We start from the raw sequence: 22,329 nt of genomic DNA, 5'->3' as shown, positions 1-22,329 counted from the left end.
ATATAAGGCGCAACCTTAATACTTACCACCGGCGCTATGTACCATCGTTACTACTCTGACAATCACATACTTTAATAAACTCTTTGCATCTTTGCTTTATTAAAATTATCGGACCGGGGTGTCCACGGACCGATACACATCTAGGTAAGATAAACATATAGGAAATTGAGTACATAATTAGATCATTTCGTAAGCATTTGTACAGAAATTTTGTTTCAATGATCAAACTTCTAATCATTAGAAACTTGAAACCATGCCTTAGTTTATCTTTATTTAAACGGTTTTTGGTATTTCGAATCTTAGTTTCTTTTTAAAAGTTGCATTAAGTTAATGAGTTATTCTATTGTTAGATGAATAGAAAATGCAAATGAAAATTTAAGTCCGTAGGCAAAATCAGTATATTAGATTATTTCACCGAAAGTGATATATGAGACTTTCCTCAACTATTTCTTGTATTTCTAACAGAAACTTACCATTTTTACACAATTTTTTATATTTTTCCCATTGTTCAAATAAATCAATTACGAATGCAATATCATCCTTGTGATTCAGCAAACAGTCTTGAATTACTGTCAGCAAAAGACGATAACTTTTTTGTGAAACTTCTTCTAGATGTCGATTGTAATCCACCTGAAATGAAACAAAACAAAAATTAACAACAGTTTTAAACTTTAAAATGAAAAAAAAGATAATATAACTAGCTTCTAGAGTTTTAAAAGATTTTTTTAAAATGATATTAATTAATAGTTTGAATATTGCTCTCTTTGACCCGAAAGTTTTATTGGGCGTCCTATCATTTTTTGCCAAATAATTTGGTATTTATAACAACTTTGCGATTTTTGGGTATTGTTATCTTTGAGTCGCTCAAAGTTCTTTTGAAGGATCCAAATAAAACCACGATTATTCTGTTATGTTTACATTTTCATCAGTCTATAAATTTGGCTTTCAGATAGTAAATTTATTATAAAATATTATGAAATATTTTGGAGCATTTCACAAGAAATTGTGTTAAAAAGAGTTTTTTTACTACACGGTAATTTGCACGTTAAGAGTGTTTATGAAACCTGATGGAATGTGTTGTTTGGGATATCTATAAGATGGCCTGGTCTAGGAGTTAAACGGGACAATATCGATCCATGCTGCTTGAATTGAACTATGCGTTAAAACTGATTTTTGACATATTTGAGAATAATTTTTCTCGTTCGCATTTTTTAAAGACTTAACTTCTTATTTCAAGTTTGATCAACATCATAATAAAAACTCGTAGATTATTAGTCTCCATTTTTCTCCGTGTACCATAAATATTTCTAACAATCTTTAAGTTTAATGGTAATTTACCCTTAAGAAACTAAATATCATACCAACATATTACATTCATGTTGGATATAAAAAGTAGAAAGAATTAATTTTCATTTCCAATCATCATGTTCTAGAAATAAGAACATATTTTACTCGAAGGTTAAATTAAAATTTCTCATATTACATTTATATTCATAACCGTTACGGTTATATAAGGAATGTGAATGTATGTTATGAAACGTCTGCAATAGTACAGAGTAAAACTAGAGTGGTATATCAACAAATATTCACATAACATTCACACTTATTATTTATACAATCATGCTGAGAATTTGAAATATGAAAATGGTGAATATCTGATTTCCACTGGACCAAAATATCTCAAAAATTGTATTGGGATGTGTCTCAGTAGGTAGCCTTGGATTTAACCCTTTTAAACATATTCCGATTTGTTTCAGGCTCTTGAGCTTCCCGGGATGTGAAAGCATTCCAGTAAAGTTTCAAAAAATTAATAAATATAAGGCATTAATAAATAAAAATTTCATTAGTATTGTGTATTCGTTGTGATAGAATTAATTGTTTATAAATAAAATTGTTTACAAATAGTGAAATACTTATAAACAAAGAAAATTGAATTGAAGTCAACAGACCAGACCCTATTATAAACTATAAGGTCTTTTGACTTTTTCATGAAAAGTTTACCGTTTTCGGATTGTATCCAGATTATTAATATTTTGAAAAACTTAAAAAGGCGGTTATTAAATGCTAAAAAACTATGTTAAAAATTTGTGAATTAGCCAGAATGCATAAATAATCTTTGAACATCATCCTTAAGAAAATCTTGATGAGTAATTACAGATTAAAAATTTGAAAGCGTTAATTTTTAAATGAAAAAAGGCATAATTTTTAACAACATTTTCTTATATAATAAATAATATTTTGAAAAGAGATATTATTTAAAAAAAATCCTAATATTTACGAAATTTCAAAAATCAGGTCACTATAAGTAAAATGGTCTGATCGGGATCATCTACTCTATACTCTAACTACAATAGCTTGTACTTGAAGGTTTTATAATTTATGTATGCATTCGAAAGCTTAGCCATTTTTCTATAGAATATGCTTCTAGGTATTCGAATGTAAAATTTTTTATAAACATTCAAAAACTATTGTTTCTACGGATATTTTGTATAGAACCTTTTTTTGTAAAACTAATTTACGTATAAATGAATATATATAAAATTAATTCACGAACAAATTTTATTTGCGACATTTGACCTTGAATAATTTTTTTGCGCAAATGATTTTGCAAATGATTTTGAAAATTTGATAGGCCATTTTTTGCATCCGAATAATGAAAATCCCGGTGAAAAAAAGTTGAAGAAAAACCTGTATTCCTGGGCTAAATAACTGTGTTTTTTGAATTTTTGAATTAATTTTAGTAAGAACGTTTCGCTGTGGATTTGTCCGATATTAATTATCAGGGGAGTAAATAAAACTACTCTAGAAAAACCTTTTAGATTTATATGAATTTCATTTTTTTATTTATTTATTCTTAAATATTCGTTCCCGTGACAACACTCTTGGGTATAAATGCAATGACCTATCAAAATTTGAAGTCAATCCATCCTCTACTTATCTAGTTAATAACTAAGTTAATAAAAACGATTATAATAAATTCGCTCAGAGCTGGTAAATAAATTTTCCCTTACAAAATTTTATATTTTTGATGCTCATAGTTTTTTCATTTGATCGCGCGATGACTTGCATTATATTATATTATTAAGCATAGGTTGTTAAAAATATTCGACAACTAAGTGGATAGCATTGGATTACGTAGGTTGTTAAAGATTCGACAGCTAAAAGTGGATATAGCTAACATAATTAATTGCTAAACAAGTCACCGATATACCATATTATATTATATACATGCAAAGAGAATCATATATACTATCGGAATATCCATTTTAAGATACGACATAATGTACCGTACAAGAGGAATTAATTTTATATAGAATTTCGAGGATAAATTTTGTAATACAATTATAATTGATATTTATAATATACAGTGTGTCGCATTTCAGTTGAAGACCCCCATATTTTCGTTATTAATATGAATATCGATTTAAATATTTACACAGACATACAGGGTGATGGGACATATTTTTTTAGATATTTTAACAAAAAATCTGAACTTTAAAGTCAGCCTACTACAAATTGACAAATAGGGCCGATTCTTAGTTGCTAAGAATATTTATTTTTTACCTAAATATGAATTTTTATGGCAAAATTCACATTTTTAATTTGTTCAATATTTTGGTCCATGAAACGAAAAAATTTCAAAAAATCATTTTGAGTAGAGACCAATAATCATAGAGAAATTAGAGTATTTTGTCTTTTAATATGGATATAAAAAAATATTTTAGCAATTTTCTCAAGATCTGTACCGGTAAGCAAAATATTAAAAATCGTTTAAAGTTCCAATTAAGTGAAGTATCTTAAAAAATGTGACTAATCAATCTGTATGACTGTGCAAATATTCTAAATCGATATTTCGTTGAATAATGAAGATATGGGGGTGTCTTAATCTTAAATTCGACATACTGTATATAATATATTAATATTAATATTACATTCATGTACAAAAAGAACAGTAAAGAACTTCGACAAGTACGTGGAAATTAGACCTGAAATGTTTAATGTGATATTTAAAATTTTTGTTCAGAAATCACCGTTTTGTGAAAAAAAATAACAAAATTAAAGAATAATATGCAAGAAAATTTGAATAATATTAAAAAAAAAATGAAATTTATATAGATATAATTTCTTACAATATACTGAAGAATTTTCCACTTTACACATCAAAATGTAAAACAAGACTTAATACCATAACAAAACTTGAACATTAAATTTAAATTGATTAAAAAACAAAAAAGTTAAAAAAAAAATTGTTTTACTCTTTCTTGCGGAGTTTAATATAGTTTGTATAACGATTTATATAAGTGTCGTCAAATCTATTTTAGTCAACTATTTGTCTGATAAGGAGTTTTAAACGTTCAGATTTCTACATATCTTCAAAGACCAAGTTCACTTTACTGTTCCGGAAGTAAAATTAAATATTAGTTCTCGCCATATTCTAGTGGCGTGAATTTACTTCAGGAATTAAATATACAGATGAAATTAATGGGGTAGTGTTCATTAATTTCATCTGGATATTTATTAGAAATACTATTTGTTAAATAATCCGCTTTGAAGGATCGTGAGGGACGTTTATTTACCTACTAGTTTCTTTGCTAGAAATTTTGATAGTAAATTTCAATGAAAAAAGAGATAATTTACAAAGTCTAGTTTAGTTTCGGGGAACCGAAATCTGAAAATGAATTTCGGCAATTCTTTTTAAAAGGTTAATCTTATTGTATCACAAATGTCATATTAAGAATCAGAGAGCGGAAGCTGAAAGAACTTTGCTTTGTTGATGTGACAAAAAGCATTTGTCGTCTATCACGGTAAGAAATTTTTTATGGATATCACTATGTGAGTATCGGTGTGAACGCTATACTGTGTACTGTATTGAGGGAATAGTAACATTAGCAATAGTTATGATAAGTCACCAACCAGTATGGGCCTGACGCCCATACTGGTTGGTGATACCCACAATACGTCTGGTGGTGATACCCACAATACGTCTGGTTGGATGTCTCTATACCATACCAGCATTGTAGTAAACGCTTTGCATTGCTTATAATGTATAAGAAGCATTCAACAGAAGAAAACCAAGTCAAATAAGAATTAAAACCAACTCACGACTCAGACAATAAAATAAAATCCTTAAATTAAACTTTTTTCAAATACGAAATTCTAAAAATGTAATTCACATTATAATATAAATAGTAGGTAGATAATTTTGGTCGTAGTTTTCGTTAAATATCTGCGAGCTTTAATATAATTCACCATCAAAATGTGACGTCCAAGAAATTAAAGTTGTATTCACGATTCGTTAGATTTTTAGAACCTATTATCTCACAAAAGCTTAATTTTGCGGAAAAATATCTATGAAATATACCAATGGAAAAAAATTTCACCTACAATTTCTTACCCGATATTCAGAGTCGAAAAGTCGAAAATAGTCTTCGAGACATACGAAAAATCCTAAATCGCAGTGAGGGTAGGAAAAAAAAAAAAAAAATTTAATTCATAAATTTGTAAAGATTTTTGAGACTTTTTACAAATTGCATAACTTGTTTTTTTTATTTATTTTTTTTTTATTTTTTTTATTTTTTAAATCATTGGAAGAGAATGCGATCAATGATATCAAATTGGTATATAGCGTTATAGGTTAGATTTATATTATTTAGACAAATTTAAAATCACTCCATATGTAAAACTTTGCTTGAAAAGTTCGAAAGAACATATCAAATAAAGTTCATAATAATAATAATATAAAACTTTGCATTTTATCTCTGTCATCCTGTACTCGCGAACATTATAAATTTAAATATTAAATTTTAGAAAAATTTGATTATATACGAAATGCGATTTAAAATATTTTACACATTTTGGTGTTCTTTATTTAATAAACATTTTAACAGCGAATAAAATATTTACACAAAAAGTCACATTTAAAATGAATGTAATTAAATAAAAAATATGAATTTTAATTTAATGTAAAAGTACTGTAAAAAAATTATTATATTATTAAGAAAGTAATATAACGAACAATAAACACTGTCATTTTTAGAAAAGTGAATGAGGCCATTAAACGGAAGGGGAATAATTGCACAAAATGATGCTTCAATAATAATAATTAATCATCCATTATATTTCAAAAATTTATTTATAATTAATAGAATAATGTTACTAAAAGTATTTATAATAAAAAAGAACGAGAGGTGTCGTGGGACACCCGGTAAGAACTATATGCCTTTCGTACTTTGGTACATTATAAATGTAGCGCTTACTTTTTTTTATTAACCTGCAAGATATTTGCTGGAAAATTTAAGGTATTAATTTTAGAAGTCAAATACTTCGTTTGATTCTTAAAAGAATTTAATTTTAGTTTTTACTGTATGAATTGTAATATTAATTTAAAAAAGACATACTTCTGATTTATTAGTCAACCCAATATGTGCGTACATTTCGATTGGTTTGATCAGGATATTTATTATGACATAACATAAAAATTGCATTGTACTTTCAATTATCTGTGTTATCTTTAACTTCTGGTAACTTTCCCAACTCAATTTTTTCAAATGCAAGCTGAATCTTTTTTGGTTTTACCCATATACGTAATACTAAAGGTATATGGGCAGTTGTTACGGGAAAGAATGTCCAAACTTTACGGTGCCGACAATATTTGTTTTCTCTCTCGTTCGAGACATTTTATCTATACTGCGCATGCTTGAGAATTCTCTAAAATATGGTAACCATGGTTACCATTTAAAAATTTTAAATAGTGCGCACGAAAAATGCGCAGAGCTGACTAATGCGATCGGAAGAGTGAGAGAACGATACACTATCTGTTTCACTTAGTCCGAACGCCTTCCACTTATAGGAACTGCCCATATACCTTTAGTATTACATATATGGTTTTACCTCCCAACCAGCAAAGAAATCAGAGCCATAACATGCGCTAAGGAACATAGTTCCAATAAATAACTCATAAAAACCTTTCTGAATCGCATTAATTTATGAATCTAATATGAATGATCGTTATAAGTCAAGTCTATAGATTGTATATTAGGTTTACACTGAAAATTTAATACAATTTTCTAACAAATTCAAATAAATTATTATGTTAATATAAGTTTAATAAAATATTATTTTTATGCAATTTCGTCCCTTATTTTACAATTTTCAATGTAATAATTATCACTTGACATTTACTATGTAATTACATGAAAATAATTGAGTCAAGCTTTTCCCTTGATTCGAAACTGTTAACACTGTTAACAAAGATACATTTAATTTTTATAAGTTTCCACAAAATCAATTTACAATATTGATTTTATAATTATATTCACAATTATTTAATTATTCAATAACCATAACTACTTGTCGCATGGAACTGTTCGTATTGTAACGGACACATCTTTCCGTTAGCTATTAATTATTCAAGTAATTAATAGTACAAGGAAGGTTGTACTGTTGCATTTACCATAACAACATAATTTGTATAAAATATTATTCGATTAATAAATTTTAACTTTGAAGTTTGATTTATTATTTCGGGCAATTTCATATTTCAGAAGAAGGTTCAAGAGTAGATATTATATTTTGGTTCCGATACCGGGAATCGAACCCCAGCCTCCTGGGTGAAATATTATGGTGTCAACTATCCCATACTCAACATATTAACTGTTATTTCCACAGCACATCTATAATTACTTTTTAATATATGTAGTGGAAACCATGTTCAATTTTCCGTATCCACAGCCACCTTAGATGCCAAACTTAATTTCAATATTTTCTTAAAAAAAACTTTCCACAGCATATTTTTTGCTACATAGCAGCCCACGATATTGTAATCATGAAATATTTTAAATAAAACGAATGATTTATTGCATATTATTTATAAAAAAGGCAGCGCTGCAATCAAATCAATTTCCCCCTCCTTTTACTACGTATACAATGAATCCACCCACGAAAGTATAGATACATATCTATACTTCGTTAATATGCACACCTATGGAATAAACAATGCTCTACATCTTTTACTCCTTTCACGTAAATAATTACTTGCCGAAATGTGCCTATGGTCTAATAATGAAATACACAATCTGTATTATTTTTAGTTTGCAAATCTCGAGATTTTTTTATATATATACTAAAAATGATTAATACAGAACACGTTTCTGTCTTCTGATCAATATTAAGTAATGAATGTATATTTCTGGGTATGTTGAAAATGTTTGTCATTTATTTTATTGCGAAAAATTTAACAGTAATAAAATTTTTTCATTGAGTGTTTGAAGCTTTCTCCAGAATACAGAATAGAAATTTCTACTAATAAATAAGTTTGGTGAAAATATATATTAAAATATAAAAAATAGTCACTATTTATAACAATTTCTACTTTTTTATATAGGATGATCTATTAAAATCTACGAAATAATTCAAATTTCCTTATCCGGGCTAATCATTAATACAATTTTGTCTGAAACATTTTATCAAGGTTCGTAATTATTATGCTATAAGCCACAAAATTTCAAAATGGTTAAGTTTTGAAGTATTAACAATCGACGAAAATTTTCGAAAAATCGAAAAAAATCCGTGTGGCTATTTAAGAGTGGATGATATCTTTCTTTATTTACACGACGTAAAAAAACAAATGATTGGGTCATCATAGACACTGTTCACATGGTATTTTAACAATTAACTTAGTCAATTGTTTGTTTTCATTTGTTTAAATACACATTTGTTATCTTACAGTTTTTTCTTTTATTACTATGATATTACTTATCGCGAAGTTAATTTATCCACAAAATGCTTAACGAAATCTTTTTTGCAACATCATTTACAGTATGACTTAACTTTTAAAACAAAACTAACTTTTATTTTAAAACTTTTATTATATTATGTAACATAGTGCGTATTTGTTTACAAGTATGACTGACTAACATTTTAAATACTTTACAATTCAAATATAATATTGTGTTTCAATGCATCATTAAAATATCTTGGAATTTAAAACCGCGAAAAGCACGAGAAACAAATAATTAAAAATATTTAAAAGAAATCTTTTTTCATTAACATCAAAGTAATTTATCGCTTTCATTATGATTGAATTAAAAAAAGAATGTATTTAGGGTAAATAAAAGACGTCACAAAAAGTAATCATTCGTATATTTCTTCGTATTAAATGATTTGTATAGACTTCTACTTTCCACGACCACGGACTTTTTTATTTTCTCCTGTCCCCTCATTTTTTAATTTAACAAATATTTAAATATTGTGTAATTTTTTTGTTAACATGACAAATTAATTTTAAAAAGACAAAAAAGAAAACTAATTACAATTTTTACCTGTCCTTGTAATATAAGTTATAAAGTTCCATTAGGATGTCGTATGTTTAATCATCAAGATTAAAAACATTTTGTCTTTTTATATACCGGGTGATACAAATGAATAGCCAATGATCAACAGGATGCCAACGGTATGCTGAAACGAAATGTTTATATAAGAAGCATATGTCCGTAAGCAACCTCCTTCGGAATTACACGCATTTTTTTCCTACAATACATTTAACTGAAATATTTGTCCGTAAATATAACAGTTTTCGAGGTATCGGCCAAACCCCTTTTTCCATGTATATATATCATTATAACTCGATGTTCCCTCACCTCCTGAGCATGCGCCTCATTACGGTTTTAAACAAGTTGCTGAAACCCTTCTTTGTTTTTAGTTTTTATCCTGCTCCTCAAAATTAAAATGAAAAATCCTTAAATGATCGACCTATATGTTCAAAGAAGAGAGTGTTTTTGACTTTTCGAATCGATTTTTCAATCTTTTCCACATTTGCAACTTCCTTGACGCATTGTGTTATTAAAAGTTTTTATAAACATAAACGAGATGTGAATAAACATCCTCGAAATACGAAAATCTCGATCTCGTCTGGTTTTGCTACACACGAGTTACGGTTAAAACCCCATTTTTAAAAGCCTCAGACAAGAAGAATAATAGAAATTGGCTTCATTATAGGCATACTTCCGTACGGTCAATTTTATGTATTTTTAATAGTATTGAGGTATTATTATTATTTTATTATTCAGGTATTGTGAATAGGTGTTGATTAGAGTTATATGCGAGCGCAGAGAGCTTCACTGCCGAAGGCCGAAGGCCATGCTAAAGACCGAATAGTTAGGATTAAAATTTGGAATAAAATAATTAGGAATGGGGTGGAGTTTAGCGGGATGGACAGGAGGCAGTAGATAAATTTGGTAGGTTTTGATAGGATTTAGCGAGATGGGATGGGGTTTAGCGGGATGGGTTAAGAGTGATTGTTTTAGCGAGATGAGTTTAGCGGGTTTGAAGGAATAGGCTAGCGAGTGGGCTTAACGGGCTTAGCGGGCAGGCTAAGCAAAGTATAGATATTAATGAATTGGAGTTATGTTTCCACAGTACAACGTCTGTCGGGTCTGCTAGTTTTAGTATATTCTTCAAATAACTATATTCGTATAAATGTTTAGTGAAAGATGTTAAAAAAAGGAAGATACTAAAGTTTTTAGTAAAATGCGCATAATGTTTTAAAATACACAAGTAAGGTTTTAGCTTTTGAAAGACAGATACTACATAAAGAAACAAAAGAAAAACCAAAAAAGTTCAAATGTTAATGTTTCGTTGTTTTATCTCATCTTCACGCAAGCTTTAAGAGTGGTGTAACATTGTTATTTTCTGCAAACAATGCTGAATTTTATTTTACTGTAGATGACATTTCACCCCTCTGGTTTAGCAAGCTTCATCATACCTGTTATGTATGTATATTTTCTTTAAAATTAATTTTCACTAATGTAATACTAGAAAATGTCTAACAAGCTTTTACATAAAATACATAAGGAAATAAACCTGGATAAAATAAGAAAATAGGAAAAATATTTTTAGGTTATTGTTGTTGAGAAAAGGAATTTATTTGTTAAACGAATTTAAACGAAAAAATAAAATAAATTTGTAGAATTGAAATCTCTATATATTATAAATGCGAAAGTAAGCATGTTTGTTTGTTTTTTTGTTTGTTTGCTTGTTACGTTTTCACGCTAAAACTAGCAAATGGTTTTTAACGAAACTGTACACCAATATAGCTAATACTTCAGAATAACACATGAGATATAATTTATAAAGATATATTAATAAAAAATTTCAAAATTAATTTAATTTGACATTACTATAAATTACATATTTCTGTAAAAGTAGTCATTTGACATTACCATAAATTACAGATTTCTGTAAAAATAGTCATGAAGTATTTCCAGGCCATCTTTGCTGATAGACTCAATGAATAATTACGACTTTTATACTATTAATAAAATAGAAAACCGTACATGTATTTTACCTGTGTAAAACAAATTTCGAGTGTTATAGAAAGGGAATAAGCGAGAGCAATCTTTATCAATCTTTACTTTTAAACCCAGCGAAGCGGGTGGGTATCACTCTAGTAATATATATTTTATATATGATACAACTGAATATCCAATGTTCAAAAATTTTTTAAGTGTATGAAAAAATTTCGTGACTTTTTAGTACTACTAACTAAAGTTAACAGTCAATATTTAGTGTAAGGCATCAATGGCCGTTTTTATTTTTTGGGGGCCCTGGGCACATAAGGATCATTGGGCCCCCTTTTTTTTGTAAATTTTCTTTTGATAGCTAGATCAGAGAACGCACTCCATTTTCTATGTCTATGGTCACGTCATTACAGACAAACAGAAAAGAATTTATAAACAAATTGATATTTTTCAAAAATATTTCACTTTTCTGTCACAGAATAAAAATATTAGCATTTAGTTTACTCTGGACATGTTTTACTACTTAATTAGTGTGATAATTACATAATTAGCAATTAATATGATAGTTGTAAATCGAATTTCTTTCAATATTCAATTGAACCTAATTAAATGATATAAAACCAATAAAAGAAATGTAATAGTAATACTTCAAAAATTTGGAGTTAGAACCTCAATGATCGCATTGTAAATCAATTATTTTGTCATTAAATTGTGTACTTAATGCATAGATAGGAACGACCGCTGCAAATAATGATTTTTTTGAGGACCCTCGTTGATTGCGGGCCTGGACGCTCTACGAAAACTAAAAACTGGAAATTGGCGATTACAATACTTAAGTTCAAGCAATGGCATGTAGATGAAGATTTAACAAGCAACCGGATGACTCGAAGAATATGGGGTTCTTGAAAAGATTCACAACCCTCCTGCAAAGTCTAAGTTCGCACCAAATAGACAGAATTGGAAATATGGGGAGGATGTTAAAAATGTTTGACTAAAAGTTCATACCCAGTTTACATAATAAATTTGACATGTGAATAAAAAAATTAGTTGTCTGCAAAGCTTATTCATTGTAAAGGAAAAATTCTACTTTTTTAAGAATTTTCATATTAACTTTTCAATAGTCATGAGAGGGCGATTTTTTTTAAGACCGTTTTCGACTGTATAGATTTTAGTTTTCAAATCGGAATTTTTTTAAAGGATATAATCTGCATTTATAGTTGAAGACGATAACATATTGAAGATTATGAAGTCAAGTTATTAAAAAAATATTTGGATTACTTCCAATACAATTTATTTATTATCATGCACAAAATAAAAATAATAAACTGTTCAAGTGCGAGTTTAGCTCGCATGAAAAGGATTCCGCCATGAATCAATCATTTCATACCTTCTGTGAATTTGATAAAAATTTATTTAGAGTACCAAAAAGTATTTATGGCACTATACTGTAATGAAAAATTGTTATTAATGTTGTCTCGTTTTGAATAGGGTAGTTTCTTGATGGTCAATTTGACATTAGCACAATACCCATAAAAACTTGATACCATAACAAAATTTGAAAGTTAAATTAAAATTGATTAAAAAATGAAAAAGTTATAAACATTCAAAGATTTTTGTCTGTCTCTTTTTCAGTTCACTTTTATATATGTAATCTCTATGGCCACTAAACGTTCGTTTTAAACGTTCATATTTTGCGTATTTCTTAAGATTTCTAAAAACTAACTTCACTTTTCTAATCGTAAAGTGAGAATTCTTCATCTGAAGTGATGTCATTTATACAGTTTGAAATAGTGAAAGTAGTGACTATTCACTATTTGTTGGTGAGAAGTATACCACTATTTGAAATAATGAAAACTTTTGATTGAATAGTGTCCGAAAAAAGAAGGAAATCCGAAGTATATATTTGTATTTTCCATAACAAGATCTTTAATTTGATGGACAAACAAGATTCATAATTGGTTAATAGTGCTTTTGACAATAAATTTATGATCAAAAGTAGTTTTGACTGACGCTTCTGGTTAAAATTGTCATGAATAACTCGCTACTTAATAATCATGGTCAAAACAGCTTGGTACAAAAACAACCCGGTGCCAAAACAGCCCCGGGTAAAACAACTCGATACAAAACCAACTCGCGTTAATCCTGCGACTGCGCTCACTGATACGCGGGTTGGCCACGGGTATTCGGGTTTTTTGGCTTTTTGATTAACTCTGGGATTGCGATCATTTACTAATCTACGGGTTGGACTGTGATTGATGATGGAGAGATGACGGGTGTTTTGACTTTTTAGTTAACCCTGTGATTGCGTTCATTCAATGATTCATGGGTTGGCTATGCTTAATACAAAAAAGGTAACAAGTGTTTAAAAAATTGACAGTAAAATAAGGAAAAAAAAAAAAAAACAATTACATTATAGACTTTTAAAATGATTATTAACTTTAATTGACATAAAAGAAAGGAAAAATCAGTAAGTCAAAACTACATTTGACCTGCTTCATTAGGCAATAGTGCTTTTGACTATAATTTCAGTCAAAACTACTATTGTCGAAAGCCTGCGTAAAAAGTACTTTAAATTGATTTTGTCAGTTAAAAGTACTTTTGAACGTCAAGTAGGTTCAGTGAAATAGGCTGAGACAGTCGTACGGACAGACCGAAGACAGACACAAGAGTGATTTTTTATGTTATCCTATTTTCATTTTTGATTATGGAATCCTAAAAATAAGATATTAGTAGTATAGTGCAGAAACAATCATCGAATTATTTATTTTAAATTACTCGTAGTAGACAAAATCACAATATCACATTTTTTATATCTGGATGTTTTCAAGAAAATTTTGGTTTAATATCGAATTATGTGCAACCTCAAAGAATAATTTAATGTATCTTAAATTCGATCTGCTTATATTTGTAAGTGAACAATCCTTAAATCTAAAGAACAATGATTTTAAAGTGGAGGAATTGGGAAGGGGGTTTATTCTCGATTGAACCATTTTAAACACGATGAGTGGTAAAATATCGATTTTCCTAAATGTATCAGGAAGTGAAAGCTATAACGTTTTTAATCGCCAATATTGATTTATTAAGAAATACTGAATTAATTTAATTCAATAATTGAAAACATTAACGCCCCTTATACATACACCAGTGATATTTGTGTTTCAAAATAAGAAACTAGTTTTGCAGTCGCTTTCCGTGGTTATTTGTTTTAAATTTCATTTTCTTGGTTGCAAGCTAGTTGGATTAAAAACAAAATTTGGATCCGTGATTGCCGGTTTTTAATGTTGAATCAAAGATTTCCTTTTATACTTTTTTGATAATGGCTTCGTTAGGTTGTTTTTTTGTTTCGAATTGTTTGATTTTTTTCCGAGTAAAAAGGGTAATTTTCATCTAAAAGTTGACTTATATCATGCGAATAGTCGGTCTTTTTCATTACACAGTCCATTGTAATAATTTCTACCTTTTTACACGCTGACATTTAACTGAGAATCTTTTCTGCGTAAATAAATACTTCATACGCCCGAAATACTTCATGAAAAACATGTTCGCTCAAATAATTACATTAAAACAAGAAAAACCATTTAGTTGACAAATGTCTTAATTAAATCAATTTTTTCCGATTGAAAAGAGAATTCACGTATTGATAAAAACGTGTTTATTTAAAATTATTCCATTTGGAAATTAAGTTGAAATACACATAGAAAATCTGTAGACAAACACTCAGACGACTTCTGTATATTATAGATAAAACTGTGTATTAAAGAGTTATGTGTATCAACATACTTTATAAACAGCATATTCGTTGTGTGCGTAGTCATGGTAGGGACAATAAAATCTATGCCAGCGCTTCCAGCGGAAATTGGCGATAAAGGAGGTTGTTATGACTAATTTGCAATTTTTTACATGTTAATGTTATAGAAAATGTCAAATTAAAATTATTTAAAAACACTAATTCATTAAACTTAATGCAATAAAAATTGTGAAAATAAGAAATCAAATTGCACAAATATTATTTTTCAAATGTAAATTATCATAATTATTTATTTAAATTTGTGAGACAATAATATTAAATTTAATGTAAGTCATAAATGCAATCCATACAATTATATATGCATCCATACAATTCTATAATTAAAGTAGTGTATCGTTACCATGGAAACGCCTCCAATAAAACTCACGGTACGAATAGATAAAACTGTGTATTAAACAGTTATTTGTATCAACATACTTCATAAACAGCATATGAGTTCATCACATTTTTCACCCTTTAGGTCAGTAAACTAAGCTATCCGATGCCGGAATATTGAAAACCTATACCATAATTTCGAGCTGGCAGATAATTTTTTCAAGTTGTTCCAAAAAAAGTGGTAAAACAAGATAAATGATTCGAATAGCTTACAATGATTAACTAGTATCATAACTAATACCGATACCCAAAAAAACAAACTACATAGGAATTTCAAGCCATTTTCGACCAACTGATAGCCATATTTGACATTTTTAATTTTTTTGAATAAAATATGTTAACTGTGGTATACAAATTTCGAAAACTTGTGAAATAGTGAAAAATTTTCTCGAAAAATCATGAAAATTCAAATTTTTGCGTTACATATAAAAGAATGCTCACTGTTTACAAGGTCGAGATATATATTAAAATTTTGAGATGAAAGCCTGTGAAAATTATGGTTTTTCAAGATTTTTGGAAAAGTAACTAGTTTTAAATCAACTCGAATTTAGTGGCGTTCAGCTCAAAATTTTATATTTCTCTAAATTACCAATTTTATACGTTTAGAACAAGATTATTCGAACTTTTATGATTTTCCGGAAAATTTATTACTTTTTTGGATAACACTCTTAATCTGGTATGTTTTAATATCATTTTAGGATTGAGCCAGCGCTAGAACAGTGGCGGATTTTAAGACCGGCAAAATTATTGAATAATGGAGAGAGATAATGTGGATGAACAAATATTTCTTTGTAGGGACCAGTAATAGGTGGTTTACAGAGACTTAAAAAAAGGTAGAAGAACAAGTTGTTTATTACTTTTCGCACATAAACGGATCCTTCATACCTTTTGCAAGAAGAAATCTTTGAAATGTTTTTTACGTTTCATGTTGTAATGCAGCTTTATAATTTTACCTTCAATATGGGGAAAGAAACTTCACTTCAAAAAGACCAATTGTTAGTATATAGAGGCAATAAATGTGTTCGTTTAAAATTAAGATCAATTTAAAAAATTGAATTGCAATAAAAATAAAAAGAGACAACTAAAAACAATAAATAAATCAGAGTACGTACATCCCTTCTTTCAGTTTCGTTTTCGTATGTAAATGATAAGTAGAAGTAGAAAATAAAAAAGGCGAGATATTTTATTAAATCGAATAACACTCTTGCACTGTGTTTTTACTAATAACTAGATAACAATTTAAATACTATTGTAAGATGTTACAGACGTTACAGCAACAGAGAGAGAATCGTACAGTTCTTAAAATATTATTTACTTGTTAATAAAATAAGTTTTCTCTTGTTTTTTTTTTTTCTTTTTTTTACTTCATTCGCAAGTTAATTTTGAAAAGTATAACAAGACATAACAAACACAACTTACTGTACTGCTGTACTGTATGTAAGATAGTAGGCAATAGATAAGTGATGTCTGTATGTATGTATTTATGTCAGTCGTATATATTCGTTGTGGAGGAATGACAAAAAAAGTGAAAAAGGAGGAAAAATAAAAACTATTTTGTGTGATAAATATCACATCATATACGGTTACGTAGATTTTAAGATATCCCTCACTTATAAATGCTAGGATAGATAGTGAAGAGGTTAACGAGTTTAGCCTTTCATTTTAAGAAGGGTCAGATTATATGCCAACTTGGTAAGTTTTTATGATCAAAATGTGCAGAATTATGTTATCTACAAGTTATTTTTAAGTAGAATAAGTGAAAAAAACAATTGACTAAGTTAATTGTTTGAATACCATGTATAGACAGTGTTGATTACTCTGTCACATTACACATACATACATGTCACACATCTATAACCGATATTCCCATATAATACATACTATACAATTTGCGTATAATTTGCGCTCTCACGGGTAAACAGTGAAGTTAACAAAGAAATATTTCAAACTAAAGTTGTTTATTTTTTTATAAGGCACATTTTTTTCATTTAAATTTTTGTTCTATCTATCACGGTTTACTACACCATCTCCTACGGACCCCAGACCCAATTGACCTATGTTGCTAATTTACGAACTCGACCTCACTTTTTACGTCCTAAGCACGCTATAAATTTCAGCTTGATATCTCTTTTCGTTTTTGAGTTATCGTGATGACAGAAGGACTAACAGACGGGCAGATAGACGACTGACATACGACTGACAATCGAAAATGGACTAATTAGGTGATTTTATGAACTCCTATACCAAAATTTTGTTTATAGCATCAATATTTTTCAGCGTTGCAAACTTGGGACTAAACTTAGAATACCTTGGTATATTTCGTATACATGGTATAATAAATAGTATACTTTGGTATATTTCATATACATGGTATAATAAATAATACCCGTCTTTGGGAGCTTATATCTGGCCAACTAGTAGAAAGTCATGGTTTTGATCTCTCATTGATAATAAGAAAGTTCGATACGTGGGATTGGGTCTCATAACACTTTAGTTTCTAGTAAGAAACCTCAAAATATTCCAGATCCAATTGACCTATGTTGTTCATTTACGAAATCAACCTCACTTTTTACGTTCTAAGCATGCTATAAACATTTCAGCTTGATATCTCTTTTCGTTTTTGAGTAATCGTGATGGCAGACGGACAGACAGACTACAGGAAATGCACTAATTAGGTGATTTTATGAACACCTATACCAAAATTTTGTTCATAGTATTAATATTTTTAAGCGTTACAAACTTGGGACTAAACTTAGTATACCTTGTTATATTTCATATACATGGTATAATTGATCAGCCTCATCCTTGTACTAAAAATTAACTTAATGGTCTTAGTGAACACGTTTATTACATGCGTACCATTGCCTTATCATGCCTGCAGGGTTAGTTTTGCTATCCTTAGTGTTTTCAGTTAATAAAATAAAGGTGAGGTGTTATAAGTTTTACCGCTACGTGTGTGTCTTTGTGTTTGTCTGTCTGTGGCATCGTAGCGTCTAAACGGATGAACCGATTTTAATTTTTTTGGTTTCGTTTGAATGGTAATTTAACGGAGAGTGTTCTTAGTTATGTTTCATGTGTGAGCTTAGAGTTTGTACTCGAAAAAAATTGGCGATGATCTTCAAAATCGATTTAGTAAAAAGGTATCACATATAATTTGAACCTATAAATAATTACTATGGAAATGAATGGTCTATTAACATGGCTCAATTCATTTCGAAAAGTGAAATGGTAAAATAATAATGTAATTCAAAAGAACAAAGTCAATTGAATTTCAATTTCAATTAAAATATTTCCAAAAATTTGTCCCAAAAAATGATAGCTTTCTAAGTATCCTTTTCATCTCATCTGATGTCCTTGACCATCACTTTGATATTGATTAAAGAAGGAGTGTTATAGGTTTAAAGTGTTAATCTGTGCGTTCGTGTGTTTCTCAGTGACATCGTAGCCCTTAAACGGTCGAACTGACTGGATTGAGAACATTTCATAGCTAAGTTTCCAAAAATCGGTTTACAAAAAATAAATCGAATTTGTCGGGAGTTTTTTAAATTTTGTAAATTCCACTTGTTCTCAGTATTTGGCAAGAGCAAGTAAGCAAATAATATTAATAAGTAATAGAAAAAAAATCTTCGTCTGCGGACCTCATCACTCAACAAGATTTGTGAAGTAAAGAGTTGAGAAATACACATAGCTCAAGAATAATAAATAGTATGAACTATGAGAGAAAATGTATATGTATATAGCGCTTTTGCAATAATATAGCTCAACACACTACACAGAACTTTAAGAGTAAGGAGTTGTTTAATAGTATACTCACCCATATACATACACACATGTATCTACCAGAGATATGTCTGTTGTAGAGATATTGGTCCACCAACAGCCGCCAGAGCAAGGCACAGCGAAAGCTTTCGCATACATATATACGAGACCACCACAGCTTCAATAACATAACATAGTTTCAGTATATTTTATCGGGCGTCAGTTGAATACTGTATCTCATAGTAAGTACACAAAGCGCATTTATCGAATATCTCGAAAAATATTCTATAAACGCGTGTTCCGTATTCGCGGTAGATATAAAATTTGTACATATATGTTCGAAACTGAGGATGATAATGTGTTCTAGTATAAGTGCTGGGAAAAATACCTTTATAAAATATTTTAAAATGTTTCTTATAAAAAATGTGTTTTTTTGATAGTGATAGTGCTTTGTTCATTGAAGTGCTTCGTAACTTGACACTCTCTCACTACACCATAAGTCATCATCTTTATTGTTAATGGATCAAACAATATAAATATCATTTAACAAACCCACCCATCCACTTTAATCATTTTCCTACCATTTTATAGATCCTCGTCTCCATTTCTAATATAAAATTTTGGGTGTTTCGATTTACCACAGATTAATGATAATATAGGTCTGATTTTCTTAAAAAAAAAAGGTAAAAATACAAATAAAATGAAAACACTTAACTTTGTTACAAGTTGCATAATGAATAAATAATTTACTCTTTGATATTATTTTTATTGAAAAATTGAAAAAAAATTGTTGTGGTTTTACACGTTGCATAATTTACCGAGTGTCGCAAAATTATGTTAAATAACTATGTTATATATGTTCAATGAGTAAATCAAGAAAATAGAAGAGTTTAAGTGCTTCTTAGTCGGAATTATCGCGCTTTATAAAATTATGTCTAGGAAATTGTAGCAAAGAATACCCCTTTGGTGAATTAAAGTGAAGAATGTAAGATAATAGTGAATTATTTACACAGAAATTTGTTTACTATTTCTTCTCAATCTATCTCACTGCTCTACCTAAACAATTTTGCAACACTTGTATATTGCGGATTTCATTCTTTGATAAGCACAATTTATCTAAAAAACTGCTTTTTTATACAACGTCCCTATTCCTATTGAAAGGACGAGGAAAATAAATTAAATTTTTCCATTTTTTTAATCAACTAGTGATTGGATTATTGACCTAGTTTGGTGTAGTTAAATAATTAAAAAGACATAGAGCCATTAATTATAAAACTAAAAAACTTATGATTATTACATTTTTAAGCAAAGAAAAAAAAGGTAGCTTTACCCACTCAGTTTTTTAAGTATGCAAAAATAGAACTTAAAAAAAGGAGGTATTGTTTTTGGACTTGATTAGAGTTTAATTACTTTTATGAAAAGCTTTTACTTGGCCTGCTTTGTTTTAATCGTTCTTGCCTGTTTGCTTCAAATTTGACTGTCTGCTACAAATACGTCCCATAAAGCAAAATTTCGCCTGATTTCTTTTAAAGCAAAAACTTTGAAATTTGTCAAATTATACAAAATAATGTCATCTTATGATATTATTCATCTGACACCATAATGTTATTCGAGAATATGCTATCAAATAGAAACCAGATGAAGATTTTAAATAGGTACATAAGAATTAATTTAAATTCTTATTTTTGATCTGATAAGTAGATAAATGTAAGGAACAAATAGTCATTCTAAAAACCTTGAAAGCATAATTTAGGTCATTATTTGTATGAAACTTATTCTCTTGTACATTGACCTTCTGCCCCACCCTCTACTATGTTGATTAAATATAGTGAGGACATTCAAGAATAATATTTTACATTGCAAAGCTATTTATAACCACATTTTCAGTTGGCTACTAATTTTTTGATTCAGGATAAATCCAGATAAAAGGAAAACCCACTTGAAAATTTATCTGAGCTTATTTTTAAAAAAAAATCACTTGAAATAATGGATCTCTCTTTTCTTTCATTCTGTATAAATATTTTTCGACACGAAAATTTAAAAGAAATCACTTACATTCTAATTCGAAGTTTTAATGTTATGTGTAACTTAAAATGATAAGAAACTTGAAAATAGTAGTAAAAGTAGACCGAAAATAAAAAGTTTAGAATTTGCTTTCGGCATATACTTATTTACTAACATTTCAAAAGTTGCATATCTACAGGGTGGACTATTTGAATCTATTATGGCGAAAAGGTCGTTTATTAGTTAACCAATCAACAAATAACTTGAGAAACGCCATGAAATGACATCAGGTTAGACTTAGTTTCTGGGGTTGCCTTAATAGTGTCAATTTACATAATAAAAATTGAGAGATAGAATAACACTTTAAATTAAAAAGTTGATCCTTATAAAAAAACTAAATTTTTTATTTAAACATTTTTTTCGAAAATTTTTAGCTTTCGGAGGAAATGAGACTTAAAAATATATCATTAATGCATTTAATCGGAAAATAGTACGCGAGCTATAGAAATATTAGAAGTTATCAAGTACAATAAAGGCGATTCGTCTGTGTTAGTAACTTTTCAGCCCAGGTTAATTTTAAAGATCATTTGAAGATCAAGGTCAAATGACCTAGAAACTAAAATATCAGGTCAAGACATGGACAGAGGCGAATGTCCTCTATTGCCCTTGACAACTTATGGCTAAAGCATTTTTCGGTAGCTAGCGTGTTTTAATAAAAAATGTTAGTTTTTTATGAGGATCATGTTTCTAATTAAAAGTGTTATTCTATCTCTTACCTTTTAGGATCTATGTTGACTATTAAAGCAGCCCAGGGAATTATGTCCAATCTGATGGCAGAACGTGATCTCCTCCATCAAACTCTTCAACTTTTGTTTAAGTTATTTTTGATTGACTCCACTATCCAAAATGGTCCACTTGGATATACCTCATAAATTAACAAACGCAAACCCTCGGTTTAAATCTATGGATAAAAATGAGAAGTGTACAAGGTTTTGTAAAACCAGTGAAAAGTTTGTTTTTCAACGATATAACCTTTACAACCCATATCAGACAGAAGCATTTTGTTTGCTCTTAAACTATCGATCT

At 28.9% G+C, this 22,329-nt stretch overlaps 1 protein-coding gene across 1 annotated transcript in view; it reads right to left on the bottom strand.

Annotated features, from left to right (window-relative positions):
- Positions 1 to 501: 501 nt before the first annotated feature.
- The window catches only part of LOC123290770 (midasin-like), a gene marked incomplete at its 3' end in the record, with an annotated part of 310,143 nt that continues 288,315 nt past the window's right edge, over positions 502 to 22,329 (bottom strand). The window contains exon 7 of the mRNA XM_044871083.1: positions 502 to 630. Within this exon, the coding sequence (XP_044727018.1) occupies positions 502 to 630 (129 nt within the window). The remainder of the gene's footprint in view (positions 631 to 22,329) is intronic.

Source organism: Chrysoperla carnea, chromosome 1 (genome assembly GCF_905475395.1).
Source record: "Chrysoperla carnea chromosome 1, inChrCarn1.1, whole genome shotgun sequence".
Classification (NCBI taxonomy): Eukaryota; Metazoa; Arthropoda; class Insecta; order Neuroptera; family Chrysopidae; genus Chrysoperla; species Chrysoperla carnea.
This window is presented reverse-complemented; position numbering and strand designations above follow the sequence as displayed.